This window comes from Macaca thibetana, chromosome 7 (genome assembly GCF_024542745.1).
Source record: "Macaca thibetana thibetana isolate TM-01 chromosome 7, ASM2454274v1, whole genome shotgun sequence".
NCBI lineage: Eukaryota > Metazoa > Chordata > Mammalia > Primates > Cercopithecidae > Macaca > Macaca thibetana.
Window position 1 is genome coordinate 78,997,828 of NC_065584.1, and position 13,301 is coordinate 79,011,128.

The 13,301-nt window shown below is 47.7% G+C and overlaps 1 protein-coding gene and 1 long non-coding RNA gene across 2 annotated transcripts in view; one reads left to right on the plus strand and one right to left on the minus strand.

The window, feature by feature from the left end:
* Nucleotides 1–514: 514 nt before the first annotated feature.
* On the minus strand, nt 515–4,979 carry FOXG1 (forkhead box G1). Its single transcript, XM_050798346.1, has one exon. The coding sequence runs from the start codon at nt 2,903–2,905 to the stop codon at nt 1,436–1,438; it is 1,470 nt and encodes a 489-aa protein (XP_050654303.1). The 5' UTR covers nt 2,906–4,979; the 3' UTR covers nt 515–1,435.
* A 465-nt stretch (nt 4,980–5,444) lies between these two features.
* The window catches only part of LOC126959393 (uncharacterized), a 37,377-nt gene continuing 29,520 nt past the window's right edge, over nt 5,445–13,301 (plus strand). Inside the window, exons 1-2 of the long non-coding RNA XR_007727523.1 lie at nt 5,445–5,873; nt 7,705–7,847. This is a non-coding gene — a long non-coding RNA (uncharacterized LOC126959393). The remainder of the gene's footprint in view (nt 5,874–7,704; nt 7,848–13,301) is intronic.

Consider the following 13,301-nt stretch of genomic DNA (forward strand, 5'->3'; position numbering starts at 1 on the left):
ATATTTAAACAAAAATTTTGCAGCATTCATAGCGCAAATTGTACCTGAACTGAAGGGCTCTGTGTGTCTATATATATTACATATGTGTGCATTATATTCACTTCTATCTAACCATATACATATATTTATTTATAATTTGCCAAGCTCTATTAACAATATACCTGAAACAAAATATATAAAAGGCATTCTATTAACGGATTTGGAAATAAACAGAGGGTAAAAAGCTATGCACAGAAAATTAAATTATATCTCTTTTTGTTGTATATCCACAGAAACTTACAGGTATCAGCTGAAAAGCCTATACTTTGTTTAAAGCTAGGGTTTATTAAATAGGCTGCTCCTTGTAAAATTTGTTCACAAAGGGAAAAATACTATTTTCATTTTTAGAGTCAGTTCAAATTAAAGGAGCAGTTTAAATTTTAGTTTGGCTGAAAAAGCCTTTGAGTTCCCTATGACTTGATTGGTCTTTAAAAAATTAGCTCTACTTAATAAAAGAGACAAAAGTATCAAGATATATATGAATTTAGCCTATTTTTTATTTCTGTGTGTTCATAGTAAACATTTTTGTAAGTGACAAACACGGGCATATGACCACAGTATCACAATCAAGAAATTTTAAGACAACATTAACAATCACTCAAATTTATGCGGCATTTGCGCAACACAGGTTACATATTTGCAAGGTTTACCTATAAGTACAATAGGTATTAACATTTCACTACATTTAGAAAAAATAAAAGTGACCTGTTAGTGACCACATACATCAAAATATACACAACACAAACTGAAGGCAATCGTTAATTTTGTCCCCTTCTGATTCAATTGAATGGGCAGTGTTGCCAACTGAAACAACTTTCTTTTTTGTTTGTTTTAATACTTAGTATACCAAGTGCATTTTCTAGAACCCAATCTTTGGTCTAAAAGTAAACAAAAGAAAAAAAAACAGTTCTTTAAAGAAAAGGACAAAACAATAAATGGCCAAAATAATTTCTTGGGCACCTTTACTACGAATGCTTTTTAAATACAAATTACAGTTTAACATTTTAAAACTCTCCCCATAATTTAGGTTGTTCTCAAGGTCTGCGTCCACCATATAGTTCCATGATAACTTATAATACTGCACACATGGAAATCTGGCGGCTCTTAGAGATAGACTTGTCAGGTTTGAATGAAATGGCAAAGCAGTCACTATTTAGATACACATTCTACTATAATTTTGACTTCCAAACCTTATATTCTACAATGTATTCTCCCCACATTGCACCTCGCTGACACTCCACACCTTGTTAGAATAATAAACAACCCTAGAGACTGAACAAACGTACAGAAATGGGAGGGGGGGGCTTAATAAAAAATACCTGGACTTATTTTTTTAATTATCATTTACAATGCAAATGTGTGTAAAACGTTCACTTACAGTCTGGTCCCAGGGATGTTAATGTATTAAAGGGTTGGAAGAAGACCCCTGATTTTGATGTGTGAAATAATCAGACAGTCCCCCGGACAGTCCCGTCGTAAAACTTGGCAAAGAGGGTCTTAAAGACTCACAGGGCAGGGTCGAGGGGGCCTGCGGAGACGTGGAGGAGGACGCGGCCCTGGCGCTCATGGACGTGCTGCTCTGCGAAGTCATTGACGGGTGCGGGACGTGGGGGAAAAAGTAACTGGTCTGGCCCGCGAGCAGGTTGACGGAGCAGGGGTTGAGGGAGTAGGTCCCGGAGCAGGGCACCGACAGGCCGCAGGGCACCGAGGCGGCGAGTGCGGCGGCCGTGAGGTGGTGCGTGGCGTACGGGATCTCCCCGTTGACCAGCCGGTCCACGCTCAGGCCGTTGGCCGTGGAGAAGGAGTGGTTGTTGCCCAGCGAGTTCTGAGTCAACACGGAGCTGTAGGGCATGGGGTGGCTGGGGTAGGCCGACGTGGTGCCGTTGTAACTCAAAGTGCTGCTGGCGCGGGGGTGGTGCAGGGACAGGAAGGGCGACATGGGCCAGTAGAGGGAGCCGGCGCGGTCCATGAAGGTGAGGCCGGTGGAGGTGAGGCGCGCCCCGCGCTTGAAGGCCAGCTTGGCCCGCGAGGTGGTGGAGCGGCGCCGCAGCTTGCCCGTGGTGCCACCGATGAACACGTCGTCGCTCGACGGGTCCAGCATCCAGTAGTTGCCCTTGCCCGGGTCGTCGTAGTGGCGCGGCACCTTCACGAAGCACTTGTTGAGGGACAGATTGTGGCGGATGGAGTTCTGCCAGCCCTGTTTGTTCTCGCGGTAGTAGGGGAAGTTCTTCATGATGAACTCGTAGATGCCATTGAGCGTGAGCCGCTTCTCGGGGCTCTGCCGGATGGCCATCATGATGAGAGCGTTGTAGCTGAACGGCGGCTTCTCGTACTTGCCGTTCTTCTTCTCGCCCTCCTTGCCCCCCTCCCCGTCCTTGCCGCCCTCGCCCGCCCCCTTCTTCTCCTCCCCCCCAGCGCCGGCGCCCTTCTCCTTCTCGTCCGGCCCGACGGGCGCCAGCTCCCCGGGCCCGCCGCCTGGCTCGCCCTTGCCGCCCAGCCCGTCCGCTTTGGCCCCGTCCAGGGCGGCGGCCGGTGGTGGCGGTGGCGGCGGCGGGAGCAGCAGCTGCTGGGGGCCCTTGTCGTCGTCGGCGGCCGGGGCGCCCCGCGTCTGGGGGGGCTGCGGTGCCGGGGGCGGCGGCGGCGGCGGCTGCTGCTGCTGCGGCGGCGGCGGCGGTTGCGGGGCGGGCGGCGGCGGGTGGTGGTGATGGTGGTGGTGGTGGTGGTGGTGCTGGGGGTGGTGGCTGTTGTGGTGGCCGTGGCTTGCGTGGTGGTTGTCGTTCTGGACCGCCTCGGGCACCAGGCTGTTGATGCTGAACGAGGACTTGGGGATCATTTTCACCTCTTTCCTATCTCCCATGTCCAGCATCACCCAGTCGTCGGGGGGAAACGGCGGCGGCGGCGCGGGAGCGGGACAGCGGCGCGGCGGGCGGCGGCGACCGGTGGGTGCCGAACGGGGCGCGGGGGGCGCGGGCGGCAGCGGCGGCACTGAGCGCTCCGGCAGCAGCGCAGTTGGACCGCAGGCTCGGGCGCTGGCAAGTCATGTAGCAAAAGCAGCAACCACCCCTCAGGAATTAGAAAAAAAAAAAAAAAAAAAAAAAGGAAAAGAAAAAAAGAAAGAAAGAAAAAAGAAACAACCACCGCCCCGGGGGTGAAGCTCCCTCGCTCCCAACTGTACTTCTTGGTCTCCCCCCCCACCCCCCGCTCCCCCCCCCGCTGCTTCCTCCTCCTCCTCCTCCTCTCGCAGCAGCAGTCACAGCAGCAGCAGCAGCAGCCCAAAGGGGGGGAGAGCCGGGCGGCGGGCGGGCGCGTCCCGGAGCGGCCGCGGCGAGGCTGGGGAGACAGCGATCGAGGCGGCTATAGCCACAATTAATTTTCCGAGCTACAGGCGCACACTAGGGCTGTAAAAAAATTTTTGGTTTAACCTTTCCTACCGCTGGGCCAATCAGAGCCGGCGGCGTGCGGGAGCGTCTCTCTCGCCGTCGACCAATCGGAGGGGCCGGGCCCACCCACCCCCGCCCCGCCCTCCGGCTGCCGCCCCCTCGGGCGCTCGCCTCCCCCTCTCCGCGGGCCTCGGACCCCGCGGCCGCGCGGAGCCGCGTAGGGATACGCCGGCGGGAGCACGCGGTGCCGCAGCCCTTCCCTGCGCCCCCGCCACCCCCTCCACCCAGCCGGCTCCGCTCCACCGAAATTCCTCTCCTAGGGCCAATAGCTCACATTTCCGGCTTCCTCCTCATTGTACTGGGTCATTTTCGTTTGAGCGTCAATATTTGTCCTTAGTGATTAAAGTTTGTATCCAATTTTATTTTTGAAAGCGGGGGTGGTGGTGGTGGTAGGGGGAAGAGTGGGAGTGCAGGGAGAGGATGCGAGAGGGCAGGAAATGGAGGAGGTAGAGGCGAGGCACTACTTTTCCTAGTCGGCCCTGCAGGCCCCTGTCTGGCATTTCTGAGCCAGTAGGAAAATTGTGCCCTTTGTAGGTAATAGTCTAGCGCAGCTTTGGATAAGGGGGGAGAGAAGGCCCACCGCTGGCGTGTGTGCGGGGGGTGTCCTTTACTTCGGGGAGAAGGGTGTGGGAGAGCTTTGGGAGCGATGAGATGAGGAGGAGGAAGTGGGCAGAGGAGCGCGGGGCCAAACAGGGGTTACTTACTCGATTCCCGAGGCCTGGGCGGCGGCGAGCTCCGGGCTCCGGCGCCGCGGGGAAGCCGGGCCTGGGGCTCCGGGTGCAGCTGCGGCGGGCCGGGGCCGCTCAGTAGTGGGCGCCTCTGATGGCCTTCCGAAATGAGAGGTGCCCAGAGAGAAAACAGTACCAAACAATCTCGAAATAAATCAGGTAACACATGCTATATACGTGTGTCTCTTCCTTTTCCTTCTCTCCTGCTCCAGACCGTCGCTCACGCTTGGGGTGACTCGATGTCGTTTTCTCCTCGCCGCTCCAGCCTCAGCTTCTAATCCGAATTGGAAGCGGGTAGCTGCGAGCGATCACCCTGGAAATATTTTCGTTTTGCTTGTTGACATTGGAGGGAAAATAAGGGTGGGCGTCTATTTCTTTCCGGTTTTTTTTTTTTTTTTTTTTTTTTTAAGCCTTCCTATTTTCACTCCCTCTTTTTTTCTTTCCGTTTCTCAAATGCTTTTATTTTGTGCGGGCCTCATTCCTGAAATAACAGTATACTGAAGCCATCTCTTGCCCACCCTGAGTGCTGTTGGAAAGCACCGGGGAGCCTTGGGAACGTGGATCCCACAGTCCCAGCTTCTTGGGCTTTGGAACTGGGAAGGTTCGGTTGAACGTTGAAGTGAATGGGGAAATTGCGAATCGGGGGCTTTAAAAGGATCCCGTGGCCAGGGGCAGGGCTAAGGCCCAGCATTTCCCAGGGATTGGAATTTAGTGGGGAGCACATTGATCAAAGGCTGTTTCATCCCACATGGGCACGAAACATACCACATTTTACGGAGGATGTAGCCCCAGAGGGAGGTGGAGGAGAAGCATAAATGAAAAGCACCTTTTCCTTCCTCTAGAAGGTAAATAATTATAAAATGTAAGCATTTCTTCATTTTGATAAACTCTCATTAAGATATCTGGCAGATTTGTATTTAAGAAAACGAAGGAAGGAAAATTGGCGCTTATGCTTGATGCTAAAGTTAAATTGTAACATAAAGAATGCGACTGATGAATACTCAGGATAATAGAGGGTTATTCCATCTTCCCCACCCCCAATCTTAAGAAAGAGAGAGAGAGAGAGAGAGAGAGAAAAGGTTGGGGCGGGGGGTGGGGGGAGGAAACTAGAGAGAATAATAGATAATTACAAATAGCTAGTGAATTTTAAATATGCATCTTTCAGGAATGCCACAAAGGAGCTTTGAATATTGGACTAACCTCAAATGTCCTTCCACTGTATGTATGTATCTTTTCCTATGTCTACATATCTTCTCATTTGAAAACAAACTATTTACATGTGGAAAAATTCAAGGGTTCCAGCAATCGGTGTTGATAGTGACATGGCCCCAAACATTGATTTCCAAGCTCTGGATTTCTTGCAGGGCCGGGTGAGCTAATGGGCTTTGCCTACCGGCTGGAGAGATCTGTGGGCCTTCCCCTTCCTACTCACTTTTCCTCCTCCCACTCTTCTCCCCTCCTCAGGCCCGTTCTTCCTACTTTTCCTCAACTCTCCTTCCTCCCTCCTCCCTCCTTCTCCCTTAGCTCCCCCCACCTCTTCCCCCCACCCTCCATTCCTCTGTCTCTCCATTCCTCCACCTACTCCTCCCAATTTCTCCCCCTACAGCCCCCCTTCTCACCACCACTTATAATGGCACACAGGGCTCCCTCTGAGGTGGACGGCCCGGTACGTTTTCGTAGTCGGTCTAGCGTGAAATGATTCGGTGTAACCGGATTCTTGGGAAAGGACAGGTTACGTAAACATTTACTGATGTGGAGTAACTATACTATTTGTACTCTGATATGCAGGAAGGAAAGTGTTGATTAACACAGAAGAAAAAAAAAACGAAATTAGCTGATTGCATGCTCATAAGTGCAAGCTGTCATTGAACTGCTTTTAAAATAGACACAGCTGGGTGTTTGTGTTGAAAAATTTCTTGTGTTTTTGCTAATACTGAAATAAGCATGATTTTGTATACCAAACATTTTCAGATCATTAAAATTTGTAATCTGTGCTGGTTTTAAACACAAAGAAAAGAAACAGAATCATTTCGATGTAAAATTTGCTGATATTATATTAACTCAATCAGGTCTGTACAAATTGTGCATTGTGCCTCCTAAAATCTGTTTGATCAATTTAATACACAAAGTGCCAAACGTGGGTATTGTTTGTTAACATTGGACATTTTATTCTAATCCAAGCTCAGCAGCAAACTAGAGGAGCTTTCCTTCAATACACCAGCTCTGACTGATGAATTTTTAATGTTTTAAGGTGTTTCTTAGGTCAAAGCTGAGCGTGCATTGTTTTGTAATCTTGTATAAAATTTTAGCAGGTGGAAATAAGTTTTTCTTCTGTTTACTTTCAAATAGCAAAAACTGGGGTTCGCTAATGAGCACTTTAATAATCTGATTTTATATGCTAGGAGCTCATATTGACTGGGAAAATGTTTTTCATTCAAATTAAGACTATGTTATATGGTTTAAGGATTGCATGAATGCAAGTCTCTCAAAATAGGATATTATAGACATAAATAGTATATAGTTTAATGTAATATTTAAAAATCTATTCTTCCTAATGACAAAAGTTATTTGTAATCTGGCAAGAAGTGAGTTTTAATTCCTTTTAATAATTTCAATTGCACTTTATGTCGAGACGGTGATATGTATATATATATATATAGCTTGTTCAACAAAACATGCACTGTTTACTCAGCGCCCCGTGTTTGTCTCAGCAATAGCTTTTTAAAAGAACTGCTACTAGCTGAAATGGAGGGGGAGGGGGGCCCTGGACAGAGTATTGTGCAAGTTGAAAGTCTCTGGATGGGGCTTTGTATATCTTACCGGCCAATTTGGGTGCAAATTGGATTTGAAGGCCTGCCTCTGTCCACCTCGGGCCTCTTCCCTAAGCACTTGAAGCCCAGTCTTCAGCCCCACTCAGTCACCGTGATTACCTTCAGAAGACAGAGGGAATCCAGTTGTCTCAGACCTGAAACAAATTCTCTATCATTCTAATTTTTTTCTCATGACGGATGTAACCTTGATCTCTTACACAGACATCTACAAATGTGTACTATTAATGAGTAAAAGCAGAAGTCAAAGTAAATGTAATTTTCTGGTATATATCACAGTAAACTTCTCTCTTGCTCTGTCTGCAGTCCCCAGCTCCCCCAAAGAGGTCAGGCCCTTTAAAGAGTGAGCAGTTCCAATGGAAGAATTGCTTAGGAAATGAATTAGATTATTCCTTCTGGAGTTTTAATTAATAACCAAGGCTCCACAGCATACTTCATCTAAGTAGGGAGCAGAACATTTCATTTTTCCATTTGGCAATGTTATTTAAGTCTTCTTTAGGGCCTCTCTCCCATTTTTGTTCAGTGATTCTCCTCTTCTTCTTGCTAGCTGCTGGTTAAATGAAGGTGGGCCCCATTTACCTAAAATCCACTCTGCTCTCCATTCCCTGGACAGGGTGTCCTTGGAGTGGCACCCAGCGCCAAGCTCTAGCTAAAGTTCTCTTTCTGCAGATGCACAGAGAATTTCTGACCTTGTGACGTTTGGGAGTGAGGAGATCCCATATGGAGGCATCCAGGTATTTCCAGAGATCCTGTGGCAGGTGAGGTCTGCCCCGGCTGGAGCCAACTCGTCTATAATATCTTCCTAACAGCAGGTAATGGTGCTAACATTTAGTGATTAGAAGTTACTCTTTAGCGTGTTGTATCCTTGTTCTGTGGGTTTTGGTTACAGGTTATACGATTAGGTTTGCAAGAACAGTAGTGAACTAAACTTCTCAGTGAGAGGTCTTCACACCAGGGAAGTGTTACTTTTCTGCAGCAGCCCTGCCTCGTCACTCATTAGGGAGCTGCAGGTTGTCAGCGGCTGCTCTCAGCGCACGCACGCGCACCCTCAACGTCCCCGGGGGCGCGCACATTCGTGCGTGTGTGTACACACACACACACAGACACACACACACACCACTAAAACTAAATTAAGAAGCCGATGATTAAGACAAGCGTCTACTAGGCCTGTCATTTCAGCATCCTTCCATCATAACATTGTGGCACCGGCAATTTTGCTTGAGAACCTCGAGTAAAAAAAATCTATGGGAGAGCCTCGTCTATGAGAGTGGAAATGTTTAGCTTGTATAAGCTAGGGAGCCACTTCAAAAGCGAGAAAGTCCAAGGCAAAGAAGAGGAGCAGGAAGAGGAAGAGGACAAGGATGAGGATAAGGCCTTGACAGAGACCTCTGGGGCTCTCCAGGCAAGTCTCTGTGATGCTGCCAGGTGTTCCAGGCTTTCTGAAGCCAAGTACATACGCAGCCAAAAGAAAAGTCCCGTGATCTTCAGCAAAATGTGCATGGGAGAAGCTTTGTCCCTACATTACCCAAGGGGGAGAGCCAGGTGTGGAAAGATCCATGATAAAATATCAACAGAGAGCCAAGGGACTTTAGTCTCTGGAAAAACTTCTCAGTCGAATACTCTCTACATGTCTTGTAAACATTTTAAACATAATGCCCACCACCCTTTTACTTGTTTCGCGTTATTTGCCATTGCCCTCCAGAGGGTGAGTGATTTGCTGAAGGACTTGAGTCCCTGATAGTGTGAGGGCAGACCTGCTCTGTTTTTAGACCTGATTCAGTTGTGAGAAATGGTCCCTCACAGCCTGGGGAAGTGCCCCTGAGAGGCCAATTCCTATTTTTCCTCTACTTGCCCAAGGAAATGGTGTAGTCAGTCTTTCAAAGGAGATAAGGGAAGCTCCACAAACAACCACAACAGAGCACAACAAAACAAAACAAAGAGTTGAAGGGGTGTTGGTGAACTAGAATGAAGGAGGCTAGAGCTCAGGTTCTTAGTTTTAACCCCCAGCTCTATCCCATAAGGGAGAAAGTGAGACTTGGCAAAAGCCATTCCACAAAACAATACTAACTTGGATTTTCCATCAGTGGGGTACCAAAAGAGGAAAAAAGAAAATAACTTTATAAATATATATCAAGTGGAAAGAAAATCTTACAGGGCTAAAAATGCTGGGCTAAGAGTTGGAGCTCCTAACTATCCCATCACTGTTGTTAATTAGTTGGAGCTTCAATGTGATTTCTAGTAGAAGCCTCAATCTTGTTCCGGAAGTGTTACAGGACCTTTTTGAGAAGGTGTGTGTGTGTGTGGTGGGGGGGTGGGGTGGGTTGGGGTGGTGAACCAAGACTTCTCTTTTGAAGCACACCTCCAAATGGTCCCCCAAATTCCAGTTGTGTGAGAAAAGATGGAAAGGTGTGACTCCCTCGCAATTTTTAGCCGATCACCTTTGAACTAGTCACCGCTCAATAGTTACATGTACACTGAAAACACTGAACATTGCCAGGTCCGTTTATGAGATTAATAAGTATCTTACAGGAAATGCTTGCACCCACTGAAGGTCTGAAAGAATGAGAGGAGAGAAAACTTCATGAGTGGAGTAAGCAAGCCAGAAAGCACGCAGAGAACCCTTCACCCCAAAGTCTCCCTTCGCATGGGGAAAGTAATATGTACTAAAAAGATCTATCTGCTTTCTTTCAAAAACCCTGCGTGGACAAACCAATGGGCAAGTTTTTACTTTGTGCGCATCTTACACCCACCTGGCCCTCAATCTCCCGTGTCGGTTCCAGTAGGTCTTCCTACCCCAACCCTCGCTCCTCCCCCGCGCCCTTTCTCCAACACCAGGCCATGGAAAATCTGTTGGAGCAGCGTTTCTCAAAAGGTCCAGATCTTCTCCCTCCCCTGCCTTTCCTCTTGAGGCTGTAACTGCGAGGGTTCCCTTCGAGGAGCTTCGCGGAGCTGGGGCTCCGAGGTCTGCCCGCCGCTGCTCCCTGCGCATACCCGCGAGCTTGCCCTGCGCTCCTTTGTTGCAGACGCTTGCCGAACGCAATCGAGCCAGAGGCCTTGATTCTAGGCGTCGTCTCTCTAGATGTCCCCCCTTAAAGTTGCCTTTTCAACCTAGGTATCTCGTTTTTTGGCACATTAGGCCGGATATATACCAAATCAATTTTGAGCTAAGAGGTCATCTGCCACGGTAAACGCGGGGATACAGAAAACACTTAAAGGTATCGACCCTGTATTGCTATAAAGCACATCTCAGCGTTAAAAGACTGGGGTGCATGCAGGTGACGTTAATTCGAATATTCAGTTACATGTAAGGGGTATTGAACCCAGTGGGGGAGAACAGTAATACCCATATTTCTCTCCTGCTCTTTGGAAGGAGTCGCCTGCGGGGAGGAGAGGAGAGGACAGACTAAACTACGCGTAGAGCGGCATCAGGAGCAAGTTACCGTTATCATGTGTAAACAAAACAACTCGACTCCTCTGTGTCAGAATCAACAACATCAAAGGTGTCTGTGGGGGGTCATTTTTATTTTTAAAACAGTCCTAGATTCTTGTTCAGCAATTTTAGTATCTTCCTTCTGGGTTTGTTCTAAGGCATGCAGGAGAGAAAAGTAACGTTCGAGAAAAAAGCTGGGTCGGCAAGTTTGGCTCCGGAGCCTATGAACTATGAATCACCGCGGTGAAGAGGTTTTCTTTTTCTTTTTCTTTTTTTTTTCTCACCCTCTTCTTTTCTCCTGGAGCGTGAACTTGTTAGATAAGAGAGATGAGGCTACAAGGAAATGGAAACGCTGAAAAAGCCCGACTCCTTTGGAGAGCAGACTGTGCGGCTGGCAGGCGGCTGCCGCGCGCCCTCCCCCAGCCGAGGAGCACCGGGGCAGCTCCGGAGCGGTCCCAACTTGGGCCTCCTCGGCCCCACCGCGGGGCCAGACATCACGCTCAGATCGCTGCCTTGGCCATCTTACCTTTTGGCCATAGAATACACACCCCGAAAGACGAGAGAACGGCCTCTATTTGAGCTGAGTGTCTGCTCTCCCGCTCGAAACACAAAACAGGGCCCGCAGCTTTTCCTAGAGGGAGTCCCAATCACAAAACAGTCGGAGAGTGGGAGACGCTAGAGAAGTCTGGAATTACAGGTGAAAGATTATTTTCCTAATTAATTAAAAATAATTCTCTTTTCCTATTTATAAGCATACACACGCTACTGATTACACGTCCCTATTTACCTGAAAAAAAATACTTGGAGTATCTTTAGTACACAATGCTCATTCTTTGTCCCCTTGAACATTTACAGCTGATAATGTGGCTGGTTGGAATCAATTAGCACTGGATTTTGCCCCAGGATTGCTCCCCAGGGCGGACAAGTGGAGCCAACTCATCTCCAGCGACTTTTTCTTCGCTCACGTGCATATCCACGCCAGGGCTTCAGAAGCGTTTCAAAATCCCCAGCCTTGGTTTCACTTGATTTCGTTGTTGTTATTGATAAATATTGGGTCATACACAAGTCACTTGTCAGAGCCTTTGGCTCCATCTCGAAGCTGCAGCTCCTAGCGGGACGTTTGAGTCTTGTCCTAGGAACTGGAAGGATTTACTGGGAAAAGAATTACACATTCTCTGCTCCTTCAGTTTTGGAGATGGTCCCTTAAATCATATCATATCGTCTGTCTGCTTGCTGTCACATTTATTTCTTGATTATTCCGATATGTGAACAATGGGAAGATGTGTGCATCTTTTCCCCCATCTTTTAAAAACAATTATTGAAATGGTTTAAAAAGGGGGGAGGGGAGAAAGTATTGATCCCAGTCCTTTCCGTATATTTGGAACCAAAAGAGCATAGGCAAATAGATAATTGTTTTAATTGTCGGGGTAGGGGGTGGGTTGGTAGGTAGGACCTTTGGGTTTTGTGTAATTGGAGTAATAAATGCAGTTTATCTTTTAGCTCCGCTGTATATATTCTTTCCCTTGATACATATTGCACATGAGCTGAACCCATGGTCTACTTGTCTTAGCATGTTTGAAGCCCCAGACACCCAACAGTATCATTACAGGAAAGAGACAAAGCCCCCAAAGACTCCAGGCAGGGAGGTGACTGCCTTTGGGGCCAATGGGGAATTTCTCTTGACGTTGAACTATTCTAGGAAGTGCACCCACTCGCTCAGACTCCCTTGCTGCGCAGAGTTCAGGTCTTCCCCGTGCTGAAGTGCGGGGAGGAGGTGTGGAAAAAAAACAGCTGATTTTTGACATTTCAAAGGGACTCTTTCTATTTATCAGTGTTACCGAAGTGTACGTTACTGGAGAAACAACAAAACAAGCATAGAGCTGCAATTTTCAAGAAAATAGGATCCCCAAATATAAAAATAAAAAAGTAGCAGATAAGATGTATAATTCAATCAAATTACACAAAATTGCTTGAAAATCTAGAACAGTAGCGATCCATTATGCCTCTGTTTTATTAGTGACAAGTACAATTACTCTAAAATAAAGAACACTGGTGAATATATAATTGGCTGTAATCATGTTAGTGTTTGAATAAAAATGACGGGAACATTTAACACTTTGACAACAAAATGTTCAGAAATAACTTATTTATTCAAACAGTTTTTATTTTCCACCAAGTGAAGGAGAAACACAGTTTGCTTAGGAAAATCAATGACTTTTCCCTGCAATAAATAAATATCCAAAAGGGGGAAAAAACAGCCCCATACCTCTGTATTATTACTGTTATTATTTTTAACCAGCAAGAAGCTTAATCTTGTGTTTGAAGTCAGCGCTTATCTAGCAGTTGTTTGGTACCGAAGTCCGCCACCTAGAGGAAGAGCTCTGCAGCCCAGAACCCCTTTTCCCGCGGTGACCTCGGGAATCAAAGTTAATATTCCTTTGCAAATTGCTTTCCAAACTAACTCCCCCTCCCTTACCTCCTCACGTCCCCTTCCGCCCCACAACATCGTCACAATATTTTCTTAGTAATTGCTCTGCACAATTGACAGAAGCGCCGCGTCTCCGGCACCGCTGTGCTCTCCCAGGAAAGCGTGAGAGCGCGTTGGGGAAGCAGGTCAGGGAATATTTGGTTCTGGAGAGACAATCCACTTTCATCCACAATGGTCTAGGGCAGCCTGACTTGGGGGCTCATAAAGTGACGGCTGATGGAGGCATCGCCACATTCCAATGCATTCCCCCTCCTCCCCCGGGCTTTCTTAGAAAAAACAACTGGGATCCCCGGGTACCTGCGGGGCTATTCCCAACCTTTCCCCAGCGCCCCCACTCCCCACCCCAAA

What these genes read in the sequence shown, in the direction of transcription:
- FOXG1 (XM_050798346.1), bottom strand. Translation starts at nt 2,905, where the DNA reads ATGCTGGACATGGGAGATAGGAAAGAGGTGAAAATGATCCCCAAGTCC.